Source organism: Borostomias antarcticus (genome assembly GCF_949987555.1).
Source record: "Borostomias antarcticus genome assembly, contig: scaffold_89, whole genome shotgun sequence".
NCBI lineage: Eukaryota > Metazoa > Chordata > Actinopteri > Stomiiformes > Stomiidae > Borostomias > Borostomias antarcticus.
In genome coordinates this window covers 2,241-25,000 of record NW_028175833.1, presented here as the reverse complement: position 1 = coordinate 25,000, position 22,760 = coordinate 2,241, and the positions used below count along the sequence as shown (strand labels likewise).

The 22,760-nt window shown below is 49.9% G+C and overlaps 2 protein-coding genes across 2 annotated transcripts in view; one reads left to right on the top strand and one right to left on the bottom strand.

Moving 5' to 3' along the window:
• The window catches only part of ppp4r1l (protein phosphatase 4, regulatory subunit 1-like), a 51,336-nt gene extending 45,570 nt beyond the window's left edge, over positions 1 to 5,766 (bottom strand). Inside the window, exons 1-5 of the mRNA XM_084463044.1 lie at positions 5,734 to 5,766; positions 4,260 to 4,304; positions 3,568 to 3,697; positions 836 to 942; positions 248 to 390 (exon numbers count right to left, since the gene is read on the bottom strand). Coding sequence (XP_084319170.1) covers positions 248 to 390; positions 836 to 942; positions 3,568 to 3,697; positions 4,260 to 4,304; positions 5,734 to 5,740 — 432 coding nt within the window. The 5' untranslated portion in view covers positions 5,741 to 5,766. The remainder of the gene's footprint in view (positions 1 to 247; positions 391 to 835; positions 943 to 3,567; positions 3,698 to 4,259; positions 4,305 to 5,733) is intronic.
• A 228-nt stretch (positions 5,767 to 5,994) lies between these two features.
• rab22a (RAB22A, member RAS oncogene family) lies at positions 5,995 to 22,476 on the top strand. Its single transcript, XM_084463037.1, has 7 exons — positions 5,995 to 6,250; positions 6,674 to 6,753; positions 7,096 to 7,177; positions 14,789 to 14,860; positions 19,933 to 20,039; positions 20,765 to 20,874; positions 21,010 to 22,476. The coding sequence occupies exons 1-7, from the start codon at positions 6,215 to 6,217 to the stop codon at positions 21,105 to 21,107; spliced, it is 585 nt and encodes a 194-aa protein (XP_084319163.1). The 5' UTR covers positions 5,995 to 6,214; the 3' UTR covers positions 21,108 to 22,476.
• Positions 22,477 to 22,760: the final 284 nt, after the last annotated feature.

Here is a 22,760-nt window from a genome sequence, read left to right as displayed (position 1 = left end):
TGGTTGTTGGGGTCAGTGAGGTAGCCCCCCCGGTACCTGCCTGGTTGTTGGGGTCAGTGAGGTAGCCCCCCCGGTACCTGCCTGGTTGTTGGGGTCAGTGAGGTAGCCCCCCCGGGTACCTGCCTGGTTGTTGGGGTCAGTGAGGTAGCCCCCCTGGTACCTGCCTGGTTGTTGGGGTCAGTGAGGTAGCCCCCCCGGGTACCTGCCTGGTTGTTGGGGTCAGTGAGGTAGCCCCCCGGGTACCTGCCTGGTTGTTGGGGTCAGTGAGGTAGCGCACCACGATGGGGACCAGGTATCTGGAGAAGGCAGCGGGGAAGTTGGGCCGGCTCTCATGGAGGAACATGGCGATGTTGGGGACCTGCTCCATGAGCTCCGCTCGCACCGTGGGCTCTGAGGACGCACACACACACCGCACACACACAGACACAGACACACACACACCGCACACGCACACACACACCGCACACACACGCACACACACACACACACACACACCGCACACGCACACACACACCGCACACACACACACAGACACACACACCGCACACACACGCACGCGCACACACACAGACACACACACACACCGTACACACACACGCATACACACACACACACACACAAGCCTTCTGTAAGTGTTTAGAATTAGAGAAAGGGTTAACGAAAACTATTAGTTCACAACAGGGCTGGAATCAAGTTTGAAATTCTCTCAATTTGATTCCAATGTCTCTGCTGAGCCAGGCAGCCGTTGAGCCGCCTCGCTCACAACAAACAAACAATCACATCAGGAATATTGAATGGCAAATGTTAAACAAACAGAACAGAAACGAGCCAATACCTCCGTCTTCAGACATTCTGGCAACTGTCTCCATGACACTGATAAAGTCATTCTCATTGTCACTGAACTCGCGTAGCACGTCAAGCAGCCCGCGCGCCACGATCTGCCTAGAAAGCAACGCCACACGAGCCCAGGTTAGTCAGCCTGCCTGCCTGTCCGGCCACGCCCCCACCCGCCCCGGCCACACCCCCACCCGCCAGGCCACGCCCCCACTCGCCAGGCCACGCCCCCACCACGGCACAGGACCTGGACCTGCCCCGGGGCCCAGCTGGAGCTGCCAGAAGGTGTTTCCAGGTGTGTTTGATTCATCTCAGAGTCGTACCGGAGGTGTTTTGAGGTGTGTTTGGTCGATCTCAGTCGTTTGGAGCTGTCCCACTGATTGCCTCGTACATAAATCATAAATCAATCGCCCCGCCTGCTCCCCCCCCGTGCACGTGGGCTCTGACCCAGCCAATACAGCGCTGCCACATCACACCAGCAGCCTGCATCACACACATGATGCACAAGAGACCTGCCCCCTCCTCAGCAGTACCAGAGGGAGAGAGACCAGCCCCCTCCTCAGCAGTACCAGAGGGAGAGAGACCTGCCCCCTCCTCAGCAGTACCAGAGGGAGAGAGACCTGCCCCCTCCTCAGGAGCACCAGAGGGAGAGAGACCTGCCCCCTCCTCAGGAGTACCAGAGGGAGAGAGACCAGCCCCCTCCTCAGCAGTACCAGAGGGAGAGAGACCTGCCCCCTCCTCAGGAGTACCAGAGGGAGAGAGACCAGCCCCCTCCTCAGCAGTACCAGAGGGAGAGAGACCTGCCCCCTCCTCAGGAGTACCAGAGGGAGAGAGACCAGCCCCCTCCTCAGCAGTACCAGAGGGAGAGAGACCTGCCCCCTCCTCAGCAGTACCAGAGGGAGAGAGACCTGCCCCCTCCTCAGCAGTACCAGAGGGAGAGAGACCTGCCCCCTCCTCAGCAGTACCAGAGGGAGAGAGACCATGGCCCAACGAGCAGAGGGATGAGCCAACTGCCACGTTCTGAGGCCCGGTCAGAGCATAGAGCCTCTGTCTGCCTCTCCCTGTCAGAACAGACAGCGGAACACACACTGAACACACACACTGAACACACACACTGAACACACACACTGAACACACACATAATCTGGAGGGAGAGGGTGTGTTCATGACTTGGCACACAGTGACCTGGCTCTTCCGAGCCCCCTGCCCTGATCTCAGCTAGGCTGATGCAGTCAAGGCAAAAAGCAGCCGCGGCGGTTGTTGCATTCCTGAGCCATGGGGCTGTTCCAGGGGGGTCTGAGCCATGGGGCTGTTCCAGGGGGGTCTGAGCCATGGGGCTGTTCCAGGGGGGTCTGAGCCATGGGGCTGTTCCAGGGGGGTCTGAGCCATGGGGCTGTTCCAGGGGGGTCTGAGCCATGGGGCTGTTCCAGGGGGCTCTGAGCCATGGGGCTGTTCCAGGGGGGTCTGAGCCATGGGGCTGTTCCAGGGGGGTCTGAGCCATGGGGCTGTTCCAGGGGGCTCTGAGACGGGTGGAAAACACAACGGAATGCAGACGGAACAGACCGCCTCACCAGTCATTAGACAGCACCGCCTCACCAGTCATTAGACAGCACCGTCTCGTGTTCCACCCTGCATACCGATGGCAATCACAACCATGTATTATCTGATAGTGTGTGTGTGTGTGTGTGTGTGCGTGCGTGCATTTCTTTTAGGCGAGCACGATTATGACAAAAATGTATAATTGCGATGATCTTGCCTGATATTGTAATCGTGATTATTAAATGTGATTAACTGTGGGGCCACTTTCATTATGAACAAAGTGATTGGAGGTGCTGCAACACTGTTCAACACTGTTTGCACAGACAGACAGTATCTGTGCTTCAAGGTCCACTCACACCAATTTTTGTGCTACAATCGTTCATAACTACCCTCATTATAAACAACCTGACTAGGTTTCTGGCTTATGAATTGTGCAACCCAACATTTAGAGCCATTTCAGTATTATTATTATACAATACATTCTTAGTTGTTTCATTTCAATTGGTTATCAGATATAAAATGCATCATAGACCAACAGTCCTGAGCTTTTACCATGCAGGTCCCATCAGCTGCTAGTCCTTCTTCTCTCTCACAGGGCTCCCGTCTCATACAGCACAGCTAGCTAGCCTTTTTCAGACAACAACCACCTCAAAAGCAACAAGCTAGCGACAAATCTCATCAAGCCACGACGCTGCAGTAATGTTAGCACCACTAACCTTAACACCAACTCAGCTCCCAGAACACAGAGAGAGAATCCTGCTGAAGCAGCACTAACGATGACGCCCTAATCCTGACCACAGCACACGGCTGCTGGGTCTTATTCTGAGCTGTTGACTATCTGTGGTTAAACTGCAGCGGGCGACTCAAAAGAATGCATTAATCATTAATCATGGCCTTTTGCGATTAAGATATCTCACAGGCCAAAATCGTGATAATGATTAATAATACACGATTGATTCTGCAGTCCTAATGTGTTTGTGTGTGTGTGTGTGTGTGTGTTTGTGCGTTAATGTGTGCGTGCAGGGGTGAGTATATTTTTTTTTCAGATAGTCTTCCAAAATCTAATCGCCAATTGGAAATTTTACCTACATTTGGCCGGTGGCAGGTGTTCATTTTCAGCCCTGTGTGTGTGTGTGTGTGTGTGTGTGTGTGTATTTTAGTCCCCAGCAGGTGTGTCCCGGTGGTCAGTCCTACCTGTTGAAGACGTTCTCACTGAAGGCGTATTTCTCCAGCCTGCCCAGCGGGGTCAGGTTGTCCTGCCCTGCGTCCAGGAACGCTGTGATACGGATCCCATCACACTCCGACCCGTAGTCATCAAACCCAACTGGGAGGGACAGTCACAATGTTAATATGTGTGTGTGTGTGTGTGTGTGTGTGTGTGCGCGTGTGTGTGTGCGCGCGTGTAAGCAGCCTAAATGCCCTGCCCTTGCATTCAGAGCTGGAGTGTAGTTTCATTACTGCTGATTGACAAAACAGGGAGATGGAAGCTGATCTGTTCTGCTAATAACAGCTGGTCTGGACCAGAGAGGATCCTCTGACATGTGTGTTACATGTTAGAAGGATGGGCTGCTGCATGTTACATGTTAGAAGGATGGGCTGCTGCGTGTTACATGTTAGAAGGATGGGCTGCTGCGTGTTACATGTTAGAAGGATGGGCTGCTGCGTGTTACATGTTAGAAGGATGGGCTGCTGCGTGTTACATGTTAGAAGGATGGGCTGCTAACGGGACTGGCCACCAGTGTCACAGCAGCCGGAGACGACTTGAAAAAGGAAGAAGCGTTCTAAACCAAACTGTGACACACACAGGCATCATACATGTGAAAAACACACAGGCATCATACATGTGAAAAACACACGTGTGAGGAATGAGGATTGAGAATACTTACAGTCGTCCAAATCGTCGTGACCATCTTCAAAATATAAAGACAGGCCTGAGAGAAGGGAAGGAAAACAATGTCACTAAAATGTACGCTAACATACTGTCACTCTCTCCCGTGGCAGAGCTGAGGGTCAGCTGGCTCCTATCCCAGCACCCACCACTATCACACGAGAGGTGGGCAGGCTGCTCCGGTCAGCATCCTAGTAGATAGCAGTGTCTGAATAAGTGGGTAGTACTTATCAAGGCTCTATTTGTGCAGACATCTGGTTGGGGCAGCTTGCTCAGAACTACTGTGATTTCAGACTCCGAATCAGAATCCAGTTTATTAGCAAAGCACCAGGATGGCTATAGACTCTGGTATTAGTCGTATTCAATAGTCTATCTCCAGGATGGCTATAGACTCTGGTATTAGTCGTATTCAATAGTCTATCTCCAGGATGGCTATAGACTCTGGTATTAGTCGTATTCAATAGTCTATCTCCAGGATGGCTATAGAATCTGGGATTAGTTTTAATCAATAGTCTATCTCCAGGATGGCTGTAGACTCTGGGATTAGTCTGCACAAGGCCACTACCCCCACCAAAGATGTCTAGGATACATTGTTTCAAACATGTACTAGTATCATTACAGTCTACCAATCACCAATCTACTTGGCTAAAATGAATGTCTGATTTCACCCCCAGGCTACCGGTGGACATAAGGGGTCAGCAGGAGACAGGACACTAGTACAGAGAGAGAGAGAGAGAGAGAGAGAGAGAGAGAGAGAGAGAGAGAGGAGAGAGAGAGAGAGAGAGAGAGAGAGAGAGAGGAGAGAAAAGAGAGAGAGAGAGAGAGAGAGAGAGAGAGAGAGAGAGAGAGTATTCTCAATGTTAGGGCCACATAGTGGGCAATGCCTACATGCCAATGTTTACAATGTGAAAGCTGCCTGTACCTAGCCAGCTAGCTAGGCTAACGTTAACGTTATTTGTACCAAAATGTCCCAACCTGTAATAAAAACACACACACACACATGACAACAACATTCTCCTTGGAGGAATGACTCACTTGGTGCAGTCATGAAATTGTCAGTGCATCAGCCGGCAAACTGGTTATCAAGCTGCATAATGCTCTGTTATGGTTTTGAGCTGGATTAACTAAGGTTAGCTTCCTGAGCTAGCAGGCTAGCCTGGCCAGGCTGAGCTGAAACTAAGGTCAGCCAAGCCGATGTGTCTTGTAGCTTATCATATAAATGGTCAACGTTGATAACCAATACTCAAACAGCTTTATCCCCATAACTAGTCCCAGTGTGGATCATGGATATTGACTGAGCCTAAAGCAAGCAGAGAGCTGGGCTGACAGGACATGGAAGAGGCCTACAGGAGGAACCCGGGTTTCTCAAACACTGGGGGGTTCTGGCGAGGAAACAAGACGGAAAAGGCATGGAAACCACTTTGTGACAAACACTATGTTATTAAAGTTTTGAATAAAGGTTATTTCCATACCTGCCATCTTGATCTGCTCGGCTGCCTGTGAGATGTCCCTCCGCGGTCCTAACATGGGCAAACCACTTCCTGAATCACTTCCTGGTCGTTTACAACCCTATTCATCCGGTTCACTATATTTTCGAGAGATTCTACGCAATGTTCAATACTAAATTGGTGAAATAAACACAAATGCTGCTTGGCAGCTTTTTATATTTCTACCAAAAAAGGACCAGACCAACACTGTCACGTGACACTCTCACCCGTAATGCAAGATGGCGGCGGAGCAGAAACCTGAATATACCAGCCCTGCGTGAATGGTTAGGTTTAGAGGTTAACAAGCACGTCTTACAATCAAGCTCAGCAAGGTCTTCTACATAGTTTGTTTTATTTACAGAGGAGTTATTTTCTAAAGTGATTATTCAAGAATATTAGCCAGCGAGCTAGCAGCAATCTGTCAAGTGGTTATGTTCATAAATCTTCTGTTAATTTGGAGATCGACATGGCGCTCAGAGAGCTGAAGGTTTGTCTTCTTGGGGTAAGAGACAGCATTGAGTATCCACACCGTTCATCTGTCTTTGTTGGTGTCTGACAGCTGTCAGGTGGCCTAGCTAGCTAGAGCTAGCTAATCAAGTTAACAAGTTGTAGCTGTCATTCTCCCCTTAGTATCAAGAGATGTAAATCCTGAAAAAGAGGCTAAAGTCTTAAATCTAAAATCTTGATGAGTCTAAAATGAAACCATTGCCAGGTTTATAGGAGGCATCCTCTCCCTCATCTAGACACTATAGCCTCAGATAATGTACACACTTTTTGGATGAATTCTAACTGGTGGAAGATGTCTAATGTCCCAATTGTGAGTAAACCTCCCAGGCAGGTGTAGTGTGCTCTCTGATGATGATGTCTTGTGTGAGATGCCTGGTGGATTCCAGCTGTCCAGCTCTGTTCCTATGTATTCCCACAGGACACGGGGGTTGGAAAATCAAGCATTGTTTGGAGGTTTGTGGAGGACAGCTTTGACCCAAACATTAACCCAACTATTGGGTAAGTACTTAGTACAGTACGCCAAAAGCATGTCAGCTAGATTGACAATAATCACAGTCGCCTGCCTTTGTGTTTCCCACAACTTTGGAAGATGAGGGAAAGGGATGATTGGGATGGTTTTCACTGCAGGGGTTTAGACAAGGTAATATGATGTGTAGTTGAGGTGGCCATGTTTCTGTCTGGGGGAGTCATGTGATTCAAGATTCTTCATACACACAAGTATAAGGGAGTAAAATGCTTGGTTTCTGGCTCCTCACTGTTGCAGCAACAACAGAACCATAGTTTACCAGATGACGGCAGTAATGATGCGGTGGGGTGGATGTTTTTGTCCATGTTCTCCAGGGCTTCCTTCATGACGAAGACGGTGCAGTATCACAACGAGCTGCACAAGTTCCTTATCTGGGACACAGCTGGACAGGAGAGGGTCAGTACTCCTTCATTTACCCTGAATGTAGTCTTGCATGGCCAGACCAATCTCCACACTTCATCTACGCTTTGCCAGCGCTGGAGAAAAGTCTGTCTGGGCTCATTACATTTCGGGGATCGGATCGGAGATCACAATTGGGCAGCTGTAGCTCAGGAGATAGAGCGAGTTGTCCAATGTAGGGTTGGCGGTTCAAATCCCGGCTCCTCCTGACAACATGTCGAAGTGTCCTTGGGCTGAACCCCAAATTGCTCCCAATGAGCAGGCTACCTTGCATGGCAGCTGCCAACATTGGTGTGTGCAGGTGTGTGTGAATGGGTGAATGAGAGGCCTTCATTGTAAAGGGTTTGGATCAAAGTGCTTAATAAGTGTAGTTTATAAGTGTCATCCATTTACCATTGGCCATCTTTGGCGGAGCGGTTGCTACGTTGTTGTTGTTTCACGTAGTCTGGATTGGCCGATCACATGAATCAGGGCCACTAATTGGGCAATAATATAACCTACTAATAAACAAATCACAAGGCTTATCCCCAAAACATAGATCCGTAGAGTCAGACTACCTTGAAAGTAGTGGGCCAGAGTGAGAGACTACCATTGTCCATGGACAGATATGGGAAATCTTTTACTGTGGGTGCAGTGATTAATTGCTTCTGATAGAGGGCGCTATTTATCTTTCCATTACCAGAGCTCTGTGGCCCACTAAGAACACCCTCCTCACGCTGCTGCAGTCACTGCTCTGAGGCTGCAGCTGACTGGCTGGTCATGGTCTGAATTCTGAACATCAGCCTGTTTAGACTAGAAGAGGACATAGATACACCAGTCATGATTAAAGAACTCTCTCTTCCTCACTATCTCTCTCTTTCTCTCTTCTCTCTCTCTCTCTCTCTCTCTCTCTCTCTCTCTCTCTCTCTCTCTCTCTCTCACTCACACACACACTCAACCAGACGCACTCACACGCATGCATGCATGCACGCACACACACACACACACACACACACACACACACACACACACACACACACACACAAACACACACACAGTTTGTTGTATTGCTTCAAAGGAGTGCAGCACTTGGGCTAATAACCCAAAGCATGTATTCAGTGCTCCACACCTCTATCAGGCCTGTCAGAGGAGCAGTCTGTCAGAGGAGCAGTCTGTCAGAGGAGCAGTCTGTCAGAGGAGCAGTCTGTCAGAGGAGCAGTCTGTCAGAGGAGCAGTCTGTCAGCAGTCATAACACGGTGGGCCGTGCCGCCACCTGGAACCTGAGCACCTCCTGAGCTTGAGTGTGATGTGATGCTGTACAGCCAGGGGGCCGGAATGCTCACTCAAATGAAACAGGATATGAGAAGTGCAGTAGATCTTCAGAGACATATTTAGCATATGAGACATGAAACATGAAGCACTACAGGGAAACACATTCTCTGCGGTAGAGAGACAGTCTCCTGAGGGGACGGTCTCCTGATAGTCTGTGGTAGAGGGGACAGACTCCTGAGGGGACGGTCTCCTGATAGTCTGTGGTAGAGGGGACGGTCTCCTGAGGGGACGCTCCTGATAGTCTGTGGTAGAGGGGACAGTCTCCTGATAGTCTGTGGTAGAGGGGGCTGTCTCCTGATAGTCTGTGGTAGAGGGGACGGTCTCCTGAGGGGACGGTCTCTGATAGTCTGTGGTAGAGGGGACGGTCTCCTGAGGGGACGGTCTCTGATAGTCTGTGGTAGAGGGGACGGTCTCCTGAGGGGACGGTCTCTGATAGTCTGTGGTAGAGGGGACGGTCTCCTGAGGGGACGGTCTCTGATAGTCTGGCTCAGCTGTTCTGTCCTGATCCTACCCTTTCCTCCACCATCTCCTGATGGTACAGAACTCTGCTCCCCCTTTTGTCCACCGGGTGATCTGAGATGAATCTCTGTTTGTCTTGTGTTCTCGGTGCCATGGGGGCGGGCCGGCCCGGGCCGGGCCTTGAGAGAGAGGACCTCAGTGAGCTGGTGTTTCAAATCAGACCGCTGGTTAAAACCGGAGCTGTCCCCAGCCTGCCCCTGTGTGATTCTCTGCCAACTCCTCCTCCCTTCTCTCCTCCTCCCTCCCCGCTCTCCTTTTCTCTCCAACTTCCTCTTTATTACTCTCTCTCTCCCTCTCTCTGCTTCCTCTTCCTCCTTACCTCTCTCTTTCTCTGCTTCCTGTCTGTCTGTCTGTCTCTTCCTCTCTCTTCTCTTGTCTGTGCTCATCTCTCTGTCTTTGGCTGTATTCCCACTGCGTTCTACTGTCTCTGCGGCTCCCTGCCTCGCACGCCCCCCTCTCTCTCTCCTAGTCTACCCAGTGGCTCACAGCTGGGAGGGAGAATGCAGCAGTGTTCTGGCGGTGAACTGCTGTTGTTTTCATATTTAGCTGATGTGGTATTTTGAAACCTCTCATTGGGTGTTGTTCAGCTCCTGGAGAGGTTTGGCCAATCAGAACCTGTGTCAGTGTGAGCTGAGAGAGGGAGTTTTGGAAGTGATTCCCCCACCACCATGGGACCAGTAGGGGTCACCAGAACCAGAACCATGCTGTTAAGACCACCACCATGGGACCAGTAGGGGTCACCAGAACCAGAACCATGCTGTTAAGACCACCACCATGGGACCAGTAGGGGTCACCAGAACCAGAACCATGCTGTTAAGACCACCGTCCGGATCAGAACCGCCAGAACCTCCCTAATGACCGGTCTGCACAGAACAAGCGTGATTGACTCTTGTCTCCTGCCTCTCTCTCTCTCTCTCTCTCTCTCTCTCTCTCTCTCTCTCTCTCTCTCTCTCTCTCTCTCTCTCTCTCTCTCTCTCTCTCTGACCCTGAATCCAACTCTCTCTCCCCCTCTCTGACTCTTCACCCCCCTGGCACACGGGAGCACCTTTTACGGGCTGCCAGGTTCATAATTTCAGTAATGGATCTGGCCACGCCGGGCATGCTGGGAGTTGTGTGAGGGCTGCCGTGTGGCCAGATGTGTGGGCTGGCGCGGAGCGCTCCCTGGGCACAGCTGGAGACGGACCACACAGGACCGCCGTAGCGTAGCATAGCGCCGCTAGCTACAGCGCTAGCCACAGCGCTAGCCAGGCAGACAGACAGCAAGCATCCCCTTGCTCCTGCTGCCAAGCGTCCAGAGCTGGATTCCCCTCGGTGCACCAGGGCCAGTAATAACTAGAACTGTGTGGAATGTGTTCTTTCCCGAGGTAACTGTGTCATTCCAAGCCAGATAGTTTATTCGTTGCAAAAAATGGAATTGGCGGGAAAGGGTGGGTCATTCCAAATCTGCTTCTTTTTGGGATTTGCTCTGTTTGTTTTAAGACAAGCTATTTATTGCATTAGTTCATATGTGACACCACTGATTATTATTAATTTCATGGATAACATTCCAGGAATGATGGCTTGAAGACAGCTGGCCTCGTGTCAGGAGTTTCCCCTCCTCTGTTGAAGCTGGTAGCTGAGACAGTGACAGGGTTTGAATGTGGCTTGTTGCCAGCGCTGTCTTGGTTTTTACGTCAACCACACAGTCAGTTTCTGCTCACATTGTGGAGATGAAACCAGAAGTAGAGAATTGGTTCACAATTATTGAGTCCAATATTCAAAATGGAAGATCACCATAGAAACACTTCTCTCTCATCCCTGACCTCTCCATCAGTTCGCAGTATAAATAACCTGCGGTCAGCTGGACTCCTCCCTCCCCCCCAGTGAACAGCCCGGGCCCAGATAGCCTACGTGTTTGATTTGAAGTTTTATACAAACAGGCATTCGCTAATTGCGCTGGAATTTTTTAAGCCAGAACTCATAAGCTTTGGAAAATGTTATACCAGTATGGAGACCAAGAACTGGGAACCATCGGAGCTGTTTGGGTCCAGCGATGCAACGGGAGAGTGTGCGCAGACTGGTTTGATTAAGCAGGACCCTCTGATGTTCTGGGTTGACTGGATGTCTAGTTCTCCATAAATATGACAACGCTAACTGCTTCTGACACGTTGTGCTCATCTTTCCCCTGATGGGTCCCACATGTGTGGCTTGTTGGTGGAGAGAGAGGCTCGCTACCCCTCTGCCTCCTGAACACAGCCCCCTGAACACAGCCCCCTGAACACAGCCTCCTGAACACAGCCCCCTGAACACAGCCCCCTGAACACAGCCCCCTGAACACAGCCCCCTGAACACAGCCTCCTGAACACAGCCCCCTGAACACAGCCCCCTGAACACAGCCCCCTGAACACAGCCTCCTGACCTCCTGAACACAGCCTCCTGAACACAGCCCCCTGAACACAGCCTCCTGACCTCCTGAACACAGCCTCCTGACCTCCTGAACACAGCCCCCTGAACACAGCCCCCTGAACACAGCCCCCTGAACACAGCCCCCTGAACACAGCCCCCTGAACACAGCCTCCTGAACACAGCCCCCTGGCCTCCTGAACACAGCCTCCTGAACACAGCCTCCTGAACACAGCCTCCTGAACACAGCCTCCTGGCCTGAACACAGACCCATGAACACAGCCTCCTGAACACAGCCTCCTGAACACAGCCCCCTGGCCTCCTGAACACAGCCTCCTGAACACAGCCTCCTGAACACAGCCTCCTGAACACAGCCTCCTGAACACAGCCTCCTGACCTGAACACAGACCCATGAACACAGCCCCCTGAACACAGCCCCCTGAACACAGCCCCCTGAACACAGCCTCCTGAACACAGCCTCCTGAACACAGCCCCCTGAACACAGCCTCCTGACCTGAACACAGCCCCCTGAACACAGCCTCCTGAACACAGCCTCCTGAACACAGCCTCCTGAACACAGCCCCCTGAACACAGCCTCCTGACCTGAACACAGCCCCCTGAACACAGCCTCCTGAACCCAGCCTCCTGGCCTGAACACAGACCCATGAACACAGCCCCCTGAACCCAGCCTCCTGACCTGAACACAGCCCCCTGGCGCCGGGGCTCGGAGCACCAGGGCTTCTGGGTTCTCAGAACGGTGATTTCTTTGCTTTACTTATACGCTCCATTGTGAGTTCATGTCTGAAGTGACTTCATCAGCCATGGCTGAGACAACCAGGGATACGGTTATCATGTTTCCATTGGTTAATAACGCTATGAGAGCATGTTGCGTGCGTGAGGGTAATGTTTTTGGTAAGATCAATTTCTGTTTATGTGCTGTTTTTGCTTTCCTCTGGAAAATTGTCAGGACTCAGGATCAATATGTTAACCTGGCGCACCTGATGGTTCTCTTCTCATTACCATCTGGGAACTCCCCGATGGAAACGGTTTGGTAAAGGGCCGGCACTTTCAAGAATACTTTGCAGGTGATTGGATGAGCCATCTTTGGATTGGATATCACCGTCTATCACGGGCTAACTTCAACCAATCCTCGCTGTCATCACACCTGAACCCAGCATAGCTGTTTAGATTTCCAATTACTCAGAACCAATGCTGATTGGCTAGATTGTTTTATGATCTGGCACAAACTGATCTCTATGGAGAGTATCCATACTGATTTGTGAGAGAAACAGAATGTGAAAAATCAGGATGGTCTTTCAAGGCTATCAATATCTACCCCCCCATTTCATGTGAAGTGCATTATGCTTCTTCTAGGCTAGGCTATAAATAAAGTGGTCTAGGCTATAAATAAAGTTTGATTTGATTTGATAAGATCAGTCATTGTTGGTTGTAAAGCTGTTTTGATAAGCACAGTTACCGGAGGTTGTAAATCTGTTTTTGTAACCTTCATTCTCCCATGCTTGTCAACATATGAGGCATTTTGGAGGATCCAGATAAATGGTCTTTGAAGCGGAGCCAACAACTGGCAGTAACATTCCTTTTGAAGTATATGAAGTCTTAAATCCTTGGCATGTCCTTGTGTGGGTATCTTGATGTACATTTGTAGAACTACAGTCCATCTATATGACTGACCCCTGACCCTGGAGTATCTGTATCTGCGCAGCTGCTCATCCAGAGGGAAAGCTCTCTCCCCTCCTCTTCCCTCGCTGGACCCCCACCCTCTCCCCTCGCTGGACCCCCACCCTCTCCCCTCCTCTCCCCTCGCTGGACCCCCACCCTCTCCCCTCCTCTCCCCTCGCTGGACCCCCCCTCTCCCCTCGCTGGACCCCCACCCTCTCCCCTCCTCTCCCCTCGCTGGACCCCCACCCTCTCCCCTCGCTGGACCCCCCCTCTCCCCTCCTCTCCCCTCGCTGGACCCCCACCCTCTCCCCTCCTCTCCCCTCGCTGGACCCCCACCCTCTCCCCTCCTCTCCCCTCGCTGGACCCCCACCCTCTCCTCTCCTCTCCCCTCGCTGGACCCCCACCCTCTCCTCTCCCCTCGCTGGACCCCCACCCTCTCCTCTCCCCTCGCTGGACCCCCACCCTCTCCTCTCCCCTCGCTGGACCCCCACCCTCTCCTCTCCCCTCGCTGGACCCCCACCCTCTCCTCTCCCCTCGCTGGACCCCACCCTCTCCTCTCCCCTCGCTGGACCCCCACCCTCTCCTCTCCCCTCGCTGGACCCCCCCTCCTCTCCCCTCCCCTCGCTGGACCCCCACCCTCTCCCCTCGCTGGACCCCCACCCTCTCCCCTCCTCTCCCCTCCTCTCGCCTCACCAGACACACTCTGGCTCTGGAGAATCTCTACAGGACATTAGTCACCATGCTTTCATCTTCTCTCTCTCTCTCTCTCTCTCTCTCTCTCTCTCGGTCCAATTCAAATGGCTTTATTGACATGAGAAACATATGTTAACATTGCCAAAGTTAGTGAAAAAATAGTACAAAGGGCAAGGCTAAAGATAAGTGGATAACAAAAAGATAATAAAGGTACTTAAAAATCTATGTACAATGTGCAAATAGTGCTAAGTAAAAAGATCAATATTATTGTGGTATTACAGTGGGGTTTGTGCTGGGGGCTCTTCTCAGGGGGGTTTGTGCTGGGGGCTCTTCTCAGGGGGGTTTGTGCTGGGAGCTCTTCTCAGGGGGGTTTGTGCTGGGAGCTCTTCTCAGTGGGGTTTGTGCTGGGAGCTCTTCTCAGGGGGGTTTGTGCTGGGGGCTCTTCTCAGGGGGGTTTGTGCTGGGGGCTCTTCTCAGGGGGGTTTGTGCTGGGGGCTCTTCTCAGTGGGGTTTGTGCTGGGGGCTCTTCTCAGGGGGGTTTGTGCTGGGGGCTCTTCTCAGGGGGGTTTGTGCTGGGGGCTCTTCTCAGGGGGGTTTGTGCTGGGAGCTCTTCTCAGTGGGGTTTGTGCTGGGAGCTCTTCTCAGGGGGGTTTGTGCTGGGGGCTCTTCTCAGGGGGGTTTGTGCTGGGAGCTCTTCTCAGGGGGGTTTGTGCTGGGGGCTCTTCTCAGGGGGGTTTGTGCTGGGGGCTCTTCTCAGTGGGGTTTGTGCTGGGGGCTCTTCTCAGTGGGGTTTGTGCTGGGGGCTCTTCTCAGGGGGGTTTGTGCTGGGAGCTCTTCTCAGGTCAGACATTGCTGCTGTGATTGCACACTGCGGTGTTTCACCTTACAGATATGGGAGGTTGTCAATATTTGGCTTGTTTTCAAATTCTTTGTTGGCTTCTCTTTCTCCCTCCCTCTCTCTCTTTCTCTCCCTCCCTCTCTCTCTCTCTCTCCCTCCCTCTCTCTCTCTCTCTGTTCCCATAGTTCCGTGCTCTGGCTCCGATGTACTACAGAGGCTCAGCGGCGGCCATCATTGTTTATGACATCACTAAAGAGGTACAGTTTTTATTACAAGACATCATCCTCTCTTAGTCCTTTTCCCATTCATCCAGTAGCCTACACGCTAACTACAGTTCATTCAATCACATGATGACGTTTTTCCGACAGGATTCAGATCATGTTGTCATTGTCTTCATGTTGTCATTGTCTTCATGTTGTCATTGTCTTCATGTTGTCATTGTCTTCGGTGTCATTGTCTTCATGTTGTCATTGTCTTCATGTTGTCATTGACTATGTTGTCATCTCTTCATGTTGTCATCTCTTCATGTTGTCATTGTCTTCATGTTGTCATTGTCTTCATGTTGTCATTGTCTTCATGTTGTCATTGTCGTCGGTGTCATTGTCTTCATGTTGTCATTGTCTTCATGTTGTCATTGACTATGTTTACATGCACTCAATATTTGGTTTATTGTCCATATTCCGGTTATTGAAACATTAGGAATAAGGAGTTTACATGCGCAAGCAAAAAGGAATATTCCTGTATACATGGTAATTGTAATCATTCGCTATATTCCGAATTAAATCAGCGACGCACGAGGAACGTCATCGCAATGAAAGTTTCCCGGCGCTTTTCTTCTTCCTGTTTAGCCTGTTTATCTCCCCAGACAGCAGAGAATGGAAAGGATAGCAACATGTTTGTGGTGCGCTATAGTGCTGCTCTCATCCAGCAACACCACTTCACACTCCTCCTCATTCACTTCCTTACTGAAAGGAAAAAACAAGAGGAAATGTTAAACTCCGGTGCTGTGGCTCTCTTTCATGCCACTCGTTCACACCAGAGCCCCCCGGGCCCTTTGGATGAAGATTCGCAGCCAGGATTGGTGGGAAATACATAAATACAATCACAGAACAGGAGACAACATAACAAGCAGAAATACAATCAAAACAGCAGCAATAAATAGAAATAATAATAAAATACACTATAGATTTGTGTAGTGTGCTTGTGCGTGTGCAAAATTACATTTGTCAGTACAAAACTAGTTTGTTTAGACATGATTACAGAATTGATTTTGCAGAATAAAATAAACTGTAGGCCTACCTATGAAATATACTATAGATTTGTGTTGTATTGCATTTTGAGAATGGCTAACGTTAGTTCAGCAATCTACAGAACCAAGATTCCTTGCGAATAAAACATACGCAGAGTACAAATTCATGTTCGTTTTGGTGGGAATAAACCGATAAGCATACAGTATACATGACCCAATATTCGGTTTGGAAAAGGAATAAACCAGGGGCCTCATTTATCATTGAGGTACGCCTTCTTTTACACGGTCTTTTTCGCGAGTTCAGGCGTACGCCATTTGCCCCCCCCACATTGCGATTTATCAAGCCGTAAGGGCGAAAATTTAGTCGCCTTTCTCCGCGCTTTTGTAGGACACCTCTCCAGTTGGCGTACCGATTTACACGGTGTTCTACGCCCTTCTTGAACACAGGGGGAACTGGCGACGCAGGTGGTGCGTCGGTGAATTACTATGTTTGACGGAGAGAATAAGAGCGACAGTTCATGAACGCACAATCATGTAGGCTAATAGGCCAATTCAGCACAAACATATATCGCAATGCAAGATTAGACGTGTCCTCTAACCGGCTCATTCATGGTTCGATATGGATTTGTTCCCCAAACTGTACCTATGCGCTGTCCCAAACCCTTCCGCGCTATATGTCACACACCTAATGCAGGCACTCCATCAAACGGCAATAATTGACCAATTAGATTGTCATTAATATGTGATCATGTGGACCTGTTTGCTGTTTGGTAAGCATATAAATGACAGTCCTCCTGTGCGTAATGCGAGCCTAAATGAATCCGGCGCTACTCGGCCTACTGGCCGATAGAACTCCAAAGAGGTGACGGCGATGGCGACTGCACCCACATATTCATAAGGGCACCATCAGTGAATGAATACGTCTATGTGAATCGCAAAAATGTGCACACTATAAATACCCAAATCATATGTGACGCCGACATGCTCATCACAAGTGTAGTGGCACGGTGGCCTGGCTCCACGCATGACTCATTCATCCTGGCGCACAGCAGGGTAGGGCTAGACTGGAGGCAGGCGCTGCGCGTGACGGCTGGCTTGGTGTGTGCATAGCCAAGATACATATTCTTTGTCTTTTTTACTTTAATCTTTATTAGCATTTTCCATCCATACAACGACAATACCATAAAACATAAAAACTTACAATAACAGCTAATGGGTACTTCCATCCATGCAGCTTTTTTTTCTTACTCAAATATGACTATTTTAATACTAGTGGTATCATCACACTTCCTTCTATAATCCATCCATTTTTCCCATCTCCCTTCAAACTTTCCTTCCTGCATCCTCAATGCATAAATAAATCTCATAAATCTCCTCCACAACACCCACCACTGCTCCTTGGTTGGGGGTTCCACCTTATACCAAGCCCTCATTATTGTCTTTTTACTAGCAACCAATAGTACTTTCACTAGGTATCTGTCCCCTCCTTGTACATCATTCTGTTATGTTTGCCAAGATGTATATTCAAAGCTGATAAGAATGAGAACCAGTCAAGACCCCACCACAAAATGAGGACCCAAGCCCTCAGCCCCCTCCCCGTCATGAGGTTTACCAGCGGGGCCAAAGGGCCCACACTGAGGTCATGCGCCAGCTATGAAGACACAAACAAGTAAGGTTCACATATCTACCATTTTATTGTCTGTTGGTGGGTGACTGTGTGAGGTGTGTGAGTGCGTTTGTCAGTGAATGTGTGAGGTCCGTGAGTGTGGTAGTGAGTGACTGTGTGAGGTCCTTGAGTGTGGTAGTGAGTGACTGTGTGAGGTCCGTGAGTGTGGTAGTGAGTGACAGTGTGAGGTCCGTGACAGCATGTGTGAGGGAATGAAGTGCAGTGAGGATGTCCTGTTGGCTCTGGTGGTGTAGTGTGGTGACCTCCACCAACTGCTGCACAACTGCCCCACAACTGCCCCAATCCCTTCTGCCATTTCCCTCTGGGCCTCTAGGGTCATGAGCCTCCAGCACAGCATCTGATAGGAAGCCCAGCCCTCAGGGAACCTTGAGGCAGGGACGCTGGCAGCCGGAGGTGGAGGCGTGGGCGGTGGAGACGGAGACGGAGGCGCTGGAGATGGCACTGGAGGTGGAGGCCGGTGCGCTGGAGGTGGAGGCACTGGAGGTCGTGGCGCTGGATGTAGAGGCTGCAACCGGCGGGGGCACGACCGTCAGGTCAAGGACCACTGCAGACTCCCCCTCCTCTGAGTCCCACCCCACGTCAGAGTCTGGAGAAACAATTTCAGTCATTTTCTTTGAGTTTGTCTGTTAACTTGATTATGCATTAAACATTTCATTGTGTAGCCATATTCAATTGATATGTTTTTCTGTTGGCAGCCAAATAAATGCTTAAGTGTGATTTACCGGGTGATTTAGATGAGAGTCTACATTTCCCAGAGGGGAAAATGTTTCATGTGGTCTAACATTATGAAGTGGTCATCTGTGTTATCGTTCCCTGTTTTTGGTCCTAAATCAATCATAGCCTACCACAGAATGTGTGGAATGTTTGCTTTCCTCACACATAATACAGCATGTCCGTGTAGCCTACGCCACATACAGGATGCACGAACATACAGTAGGCTACCTAAACTAGGAGCAATCAGACAAATGTAGGCTCGTACAAATAGCTTACCTTCCGAAGATGATTTTCTTTCCTCGCGTGGACCTCACCAACAAGCACATGCACCTCCGTCTCCGAAAAGTTTCTCTTCTTTCCGCGTTTGTCTGTCCTAATGCTCCACGCTATGTCGGTTCCTTCCGGGGTATCCCCGACACGCTGTCATAGTTTTGACCATATATGGTTGGATTTGGGCGTGGAGAGGGCGGAACACGGGGCGCGTGCGCGTACACTCTATTCTCCGCCCGTCTCGGATTTCTCGTGCAGAAAAGGGCATACGACTTTTTTGATAGATCCGAAAAGCGTGTAAATATTCTCGTCGTACGCTACATTGTGCATTTTCCGCGTTTTCGTCGTACGCCCTCTTTTACACCAGAATTTACACGCTCTTTGATAAATGAGGCCCCAGGGGTCTTATTTGGTTTTTTAATATTCGGAATATGCCCATATTCCGCTTATTCAAACGGTTTATTGATGTTTACATGGACGTGCGCACACGGAATATTGTCAATATTCCGTTTAAGAAAGGTTTATTGAGTGCATGTAAACGCACTCAGTGTCTTCATGTTGTCATGTCTTCATGTTGTCATGTCTTCATGTTGTCATTGTCTTCATGTTGTCATTGTCTTCATGTTGTTATTGTCTTCATGTTGTTATTGTCTTCATGTTGTCATTGTCTTCATGTTGTTATTGTCTTCATGTTGTCATGTCTTCATGTTGTCATTGTCTTCATGTTGTTATTGTCTTCATGTTGTCATTGTCTTCATGTTGTCATTGTCTTCATGTTGTCATTGTCTTCATGTTTTCATTGTCTTCATGTTGTCGTGTCTTCATGTTGTCATGTCTTGGTGTTGTTATTGTCTTCATGTTGTCATTGTCTTCATGTTGTCATTGTCTTCATGTTGTCATGTCTTCATGTTGTCATGTCTTCATGTTGTCATTGTCTTCATGTTGTCATGTCTTCATGTTGTCATGTCTTCATGTTGTCATTGTCTTCATGTTGTCATGTCTTCATGTTGTCATGTCTTCATGTTGTCATTGTCTTCATGTTGTCATTGTCTTCATGTTGTCATTGTCTTCATGTTTTCATTGTCTTCATGTTGTCGTGTCTTCATGTTGTCATGTCTTCATGTTGTCATTGTCTTCATGTTGTCATTGTCTTCATGTTGTCATGTCTTCATGTTGTCATGTCTTCATGTTGTCATGTCTTCATGTTGTCATGTCTTCATGTTGTCATTGTCTTCATGTTGTCATGTCTTGGTGTTGTCATTGTCTTGGTGTTGTCATTGTCTTCATGTTGTCATGTCTTCATGTTGTCATGTCTTCATGTTGTCATGTCTTCATGTTGTCATGTCTTCATGTTGTCATGTCTTCATGTTGTCATGTCTTCATGTTGTCATGTCTTGGTGTTTCCTCAGGACTCTTTCCAGACGCTGAAGAACTGGGTGAAGGAGCTGCGTCAGCACGGCCCGCCCAACATGGTGGTGGCCATCGCTGGGAACAAATGTGACCTGTCTGATGCCAGGTACACACACACATTCTCTCTCTCTCTCTCTCTCTCTCTCTCTCTCTCTCAAACACACACACTCTCACACACACACACACTCAGCGGAAGATAACATCCCATTCACCTTTGTTTCAGATGAGAGAACATGACCTTGAACAATGACATAGATGCTGACTAATGTAGTGAAGTCCATTGAACTATGCTTGATAGTCCATCACCCAGAATATGACTGCCCCTGTGGGAGCTGTTCCCACAGGATAGAGACATGAACCAGCTGATGTTCCTGGCCTGGCAGGCTGGAGGCAGAGAGCACCAACCAGCATCAGCCTGTCAGGAAGCTGTAGTAGAAACAGGATCTGGTGTTGCTTGTTCACCTCCGTCTGTAGGCCTAGAGCAACATGATCAGCAGCCAGGATCAATCACTCTGGTACTGGGGGGGGGGGGGTGAACATATCGGACTGTTCTCTGGTACTGGGGGGGGGGGGGGTGAATATATCAGACTGTTCTCTGGTACGGGGGGGGGGGGGTGAACATATCGGTCTCTGGTGATCACATCAAGGCATGGCAAATGGGTAGAGTCTAAACTGCCTCCACTGTTTCATATTCCCCTCTCTCTCTCTCTCCCTCTCTCTCTCTTTCTCTCCCTCCCTCTCTCTCTCTCTCTCTCTCTCTCTCTCTCTGTCTCTCATTTCTAAACGTGTTAATGTCCTGTGTCTACTGTTCTTTGTGCTGTGTCTCCCCAGGGAGGTTTTGGAGAAGGATGCCAAAGACTACGCCGACTCCATCCATGCCATCTTTGTGGAAACCAGTGCCAAAAACGCCATCAACATCAATGAAGTTTTTATAGAGATTAGTATGTTTGTGTTTTCATCAGCCGTCTTTTTGGTGTTCTTGCATTTGGATTTAATGTAGGTCACTAAAACATATTGCCTGGACGTAGCTCCAGTGATCATTGGGAGGGTGTTACATTGATTTGTGTCCCCTGCAGGCCAGCGTATCCCCATGCTAGACGCAGGGGGCGGAGCCGCAGGGAAGGGCTTCAAGCTCCGCCGCCAGCCCTCAGAGACCCGGCGGACCTGCTGCTGATGCTGTTCCACCCCGACCCCTGACCCTTCACCCATCTCTGTATCCAGCCCACACGTCTGCTGCACCTCCATCACAGAGATCCATAGTTAACGCTGATTCTGCCTTAGACGGTACACCCTGACCCTTGACCTGCGACCCCTAGCCCCTGAGCCCCAACCTGTCTCTGCCCACAGCCTCCATAGTCCGTCAGACCGTACACTCGCTGGTCATAGAGACCAGGGAGATACAGAAGACCACTCTACCGAAGGCTCACTTGATTTATCTCTCCTGGTCCTCCCAGGGGCGCATGGTGTCCCCTCTGGCCCCGCCCCCCAGTCTCAGACATCTGCTTCGCACACGCTGTGCTCTGTGGACAGCTCCAGTCGGTCATGTCGTCTCCAGAGTCAGATCCTGTCCCACTGTCCCTGTCCCAGCCTGTCCCCCTGTCCCCCTGTCCCAGCCTGTCATCTTGTCCCTGTCCCAGCCTGTCCCCCTGTCTGCACCTCGCGGGCGGGGACAGAGCCACTTTGCCCTCTTTCTCCCTCTCTCTCTCTCCCTCTTTCTTTCTCTCCCTCTCTCTTTCGTTCTCTCTCTCTCTCCCTCTTTCTTTCTCTCCCTCTCTCTTTCTCTCTCTCTCTCTTTCTTTCTTTCTTTCTCTCTTTCTTTCTCTCTCTCTCTTTCTCTCCTCTCTCTCTCTCTCTCCACACGCCATGTTTTCTAGTCAAATGCAGAGCGGTCCATTTTGTGCCATATTTGAAGGTTGCCCTGTTAGGCTTAGTTGTCTCTGAAAGGTTCAGTATTGAGTGCATTCCTCAGTGAATCAGTGACTTCATACTTTAACTGTCGTTTAGCAGCGCTTCTCCTGAATAACGGTCAGCCGAGTTGAACATGAACAATCTGCTTCCTTTCACATGCAGGCAAGACTCTCCAACTCTATCGCCATGCTAATTCAAATGGAAATTCCCCCTCTAGGGTCTAAAGATCTTCGGGGTTTTTTCTTCCTTTTATTACTTCATTTCGTTTCTCTTTGTTGTGACTTTCTTATTCCTTCTGCTTTACTTGTTTGTACGTTTGAAGAGCAGTGGGTTAGGGTTAGGCCCAGTACAGACACAGGGCTAGGCCCAGTACAGACACAGGGCTAGGCCCAGTACAGACACAGGGATCTGCCGCCAGGTTAATGGTTGGTACCATGTAGCTCTAGCGAGGTCAGCCCTAACAGAGCTGTGTATATGGATATGTATTATCTATATATGAAATATCCCAGCATACATACATGGCCCAGACCAGCTCTGAGACCTAGCATGGCTCTGAGACCTAGCATGGCTCTGAGACCTAGCATGGCTCTGAGGGCTAGCATGGCTCTGAGACATAGCATGGCTCTGAGGGCTAGCATGGCTCTGAGGGCTAGCATGGCTCTGAGACCTAGCATGGCTCTGAGGCCTAGCATGGCTCTGAGGACTAGCATGGCTCTGAGGGCTAGCATGGCTCTGAGACCTAGCATGGCTCTGAGGGCTAGCATGGCTCTGAGGGCTAGCATGGCTCTGAGACCTAGCATGGCTCTGAGACCTAGCATGGCTCTGAGGCCTAGCATGGCTCTGAGACCTAGCATGGCTCTGAGGGCTAGCATGGCTCTGAGGGCTAGCATGGCTCTGAGGGCTAGCATGGCTCTGAGGG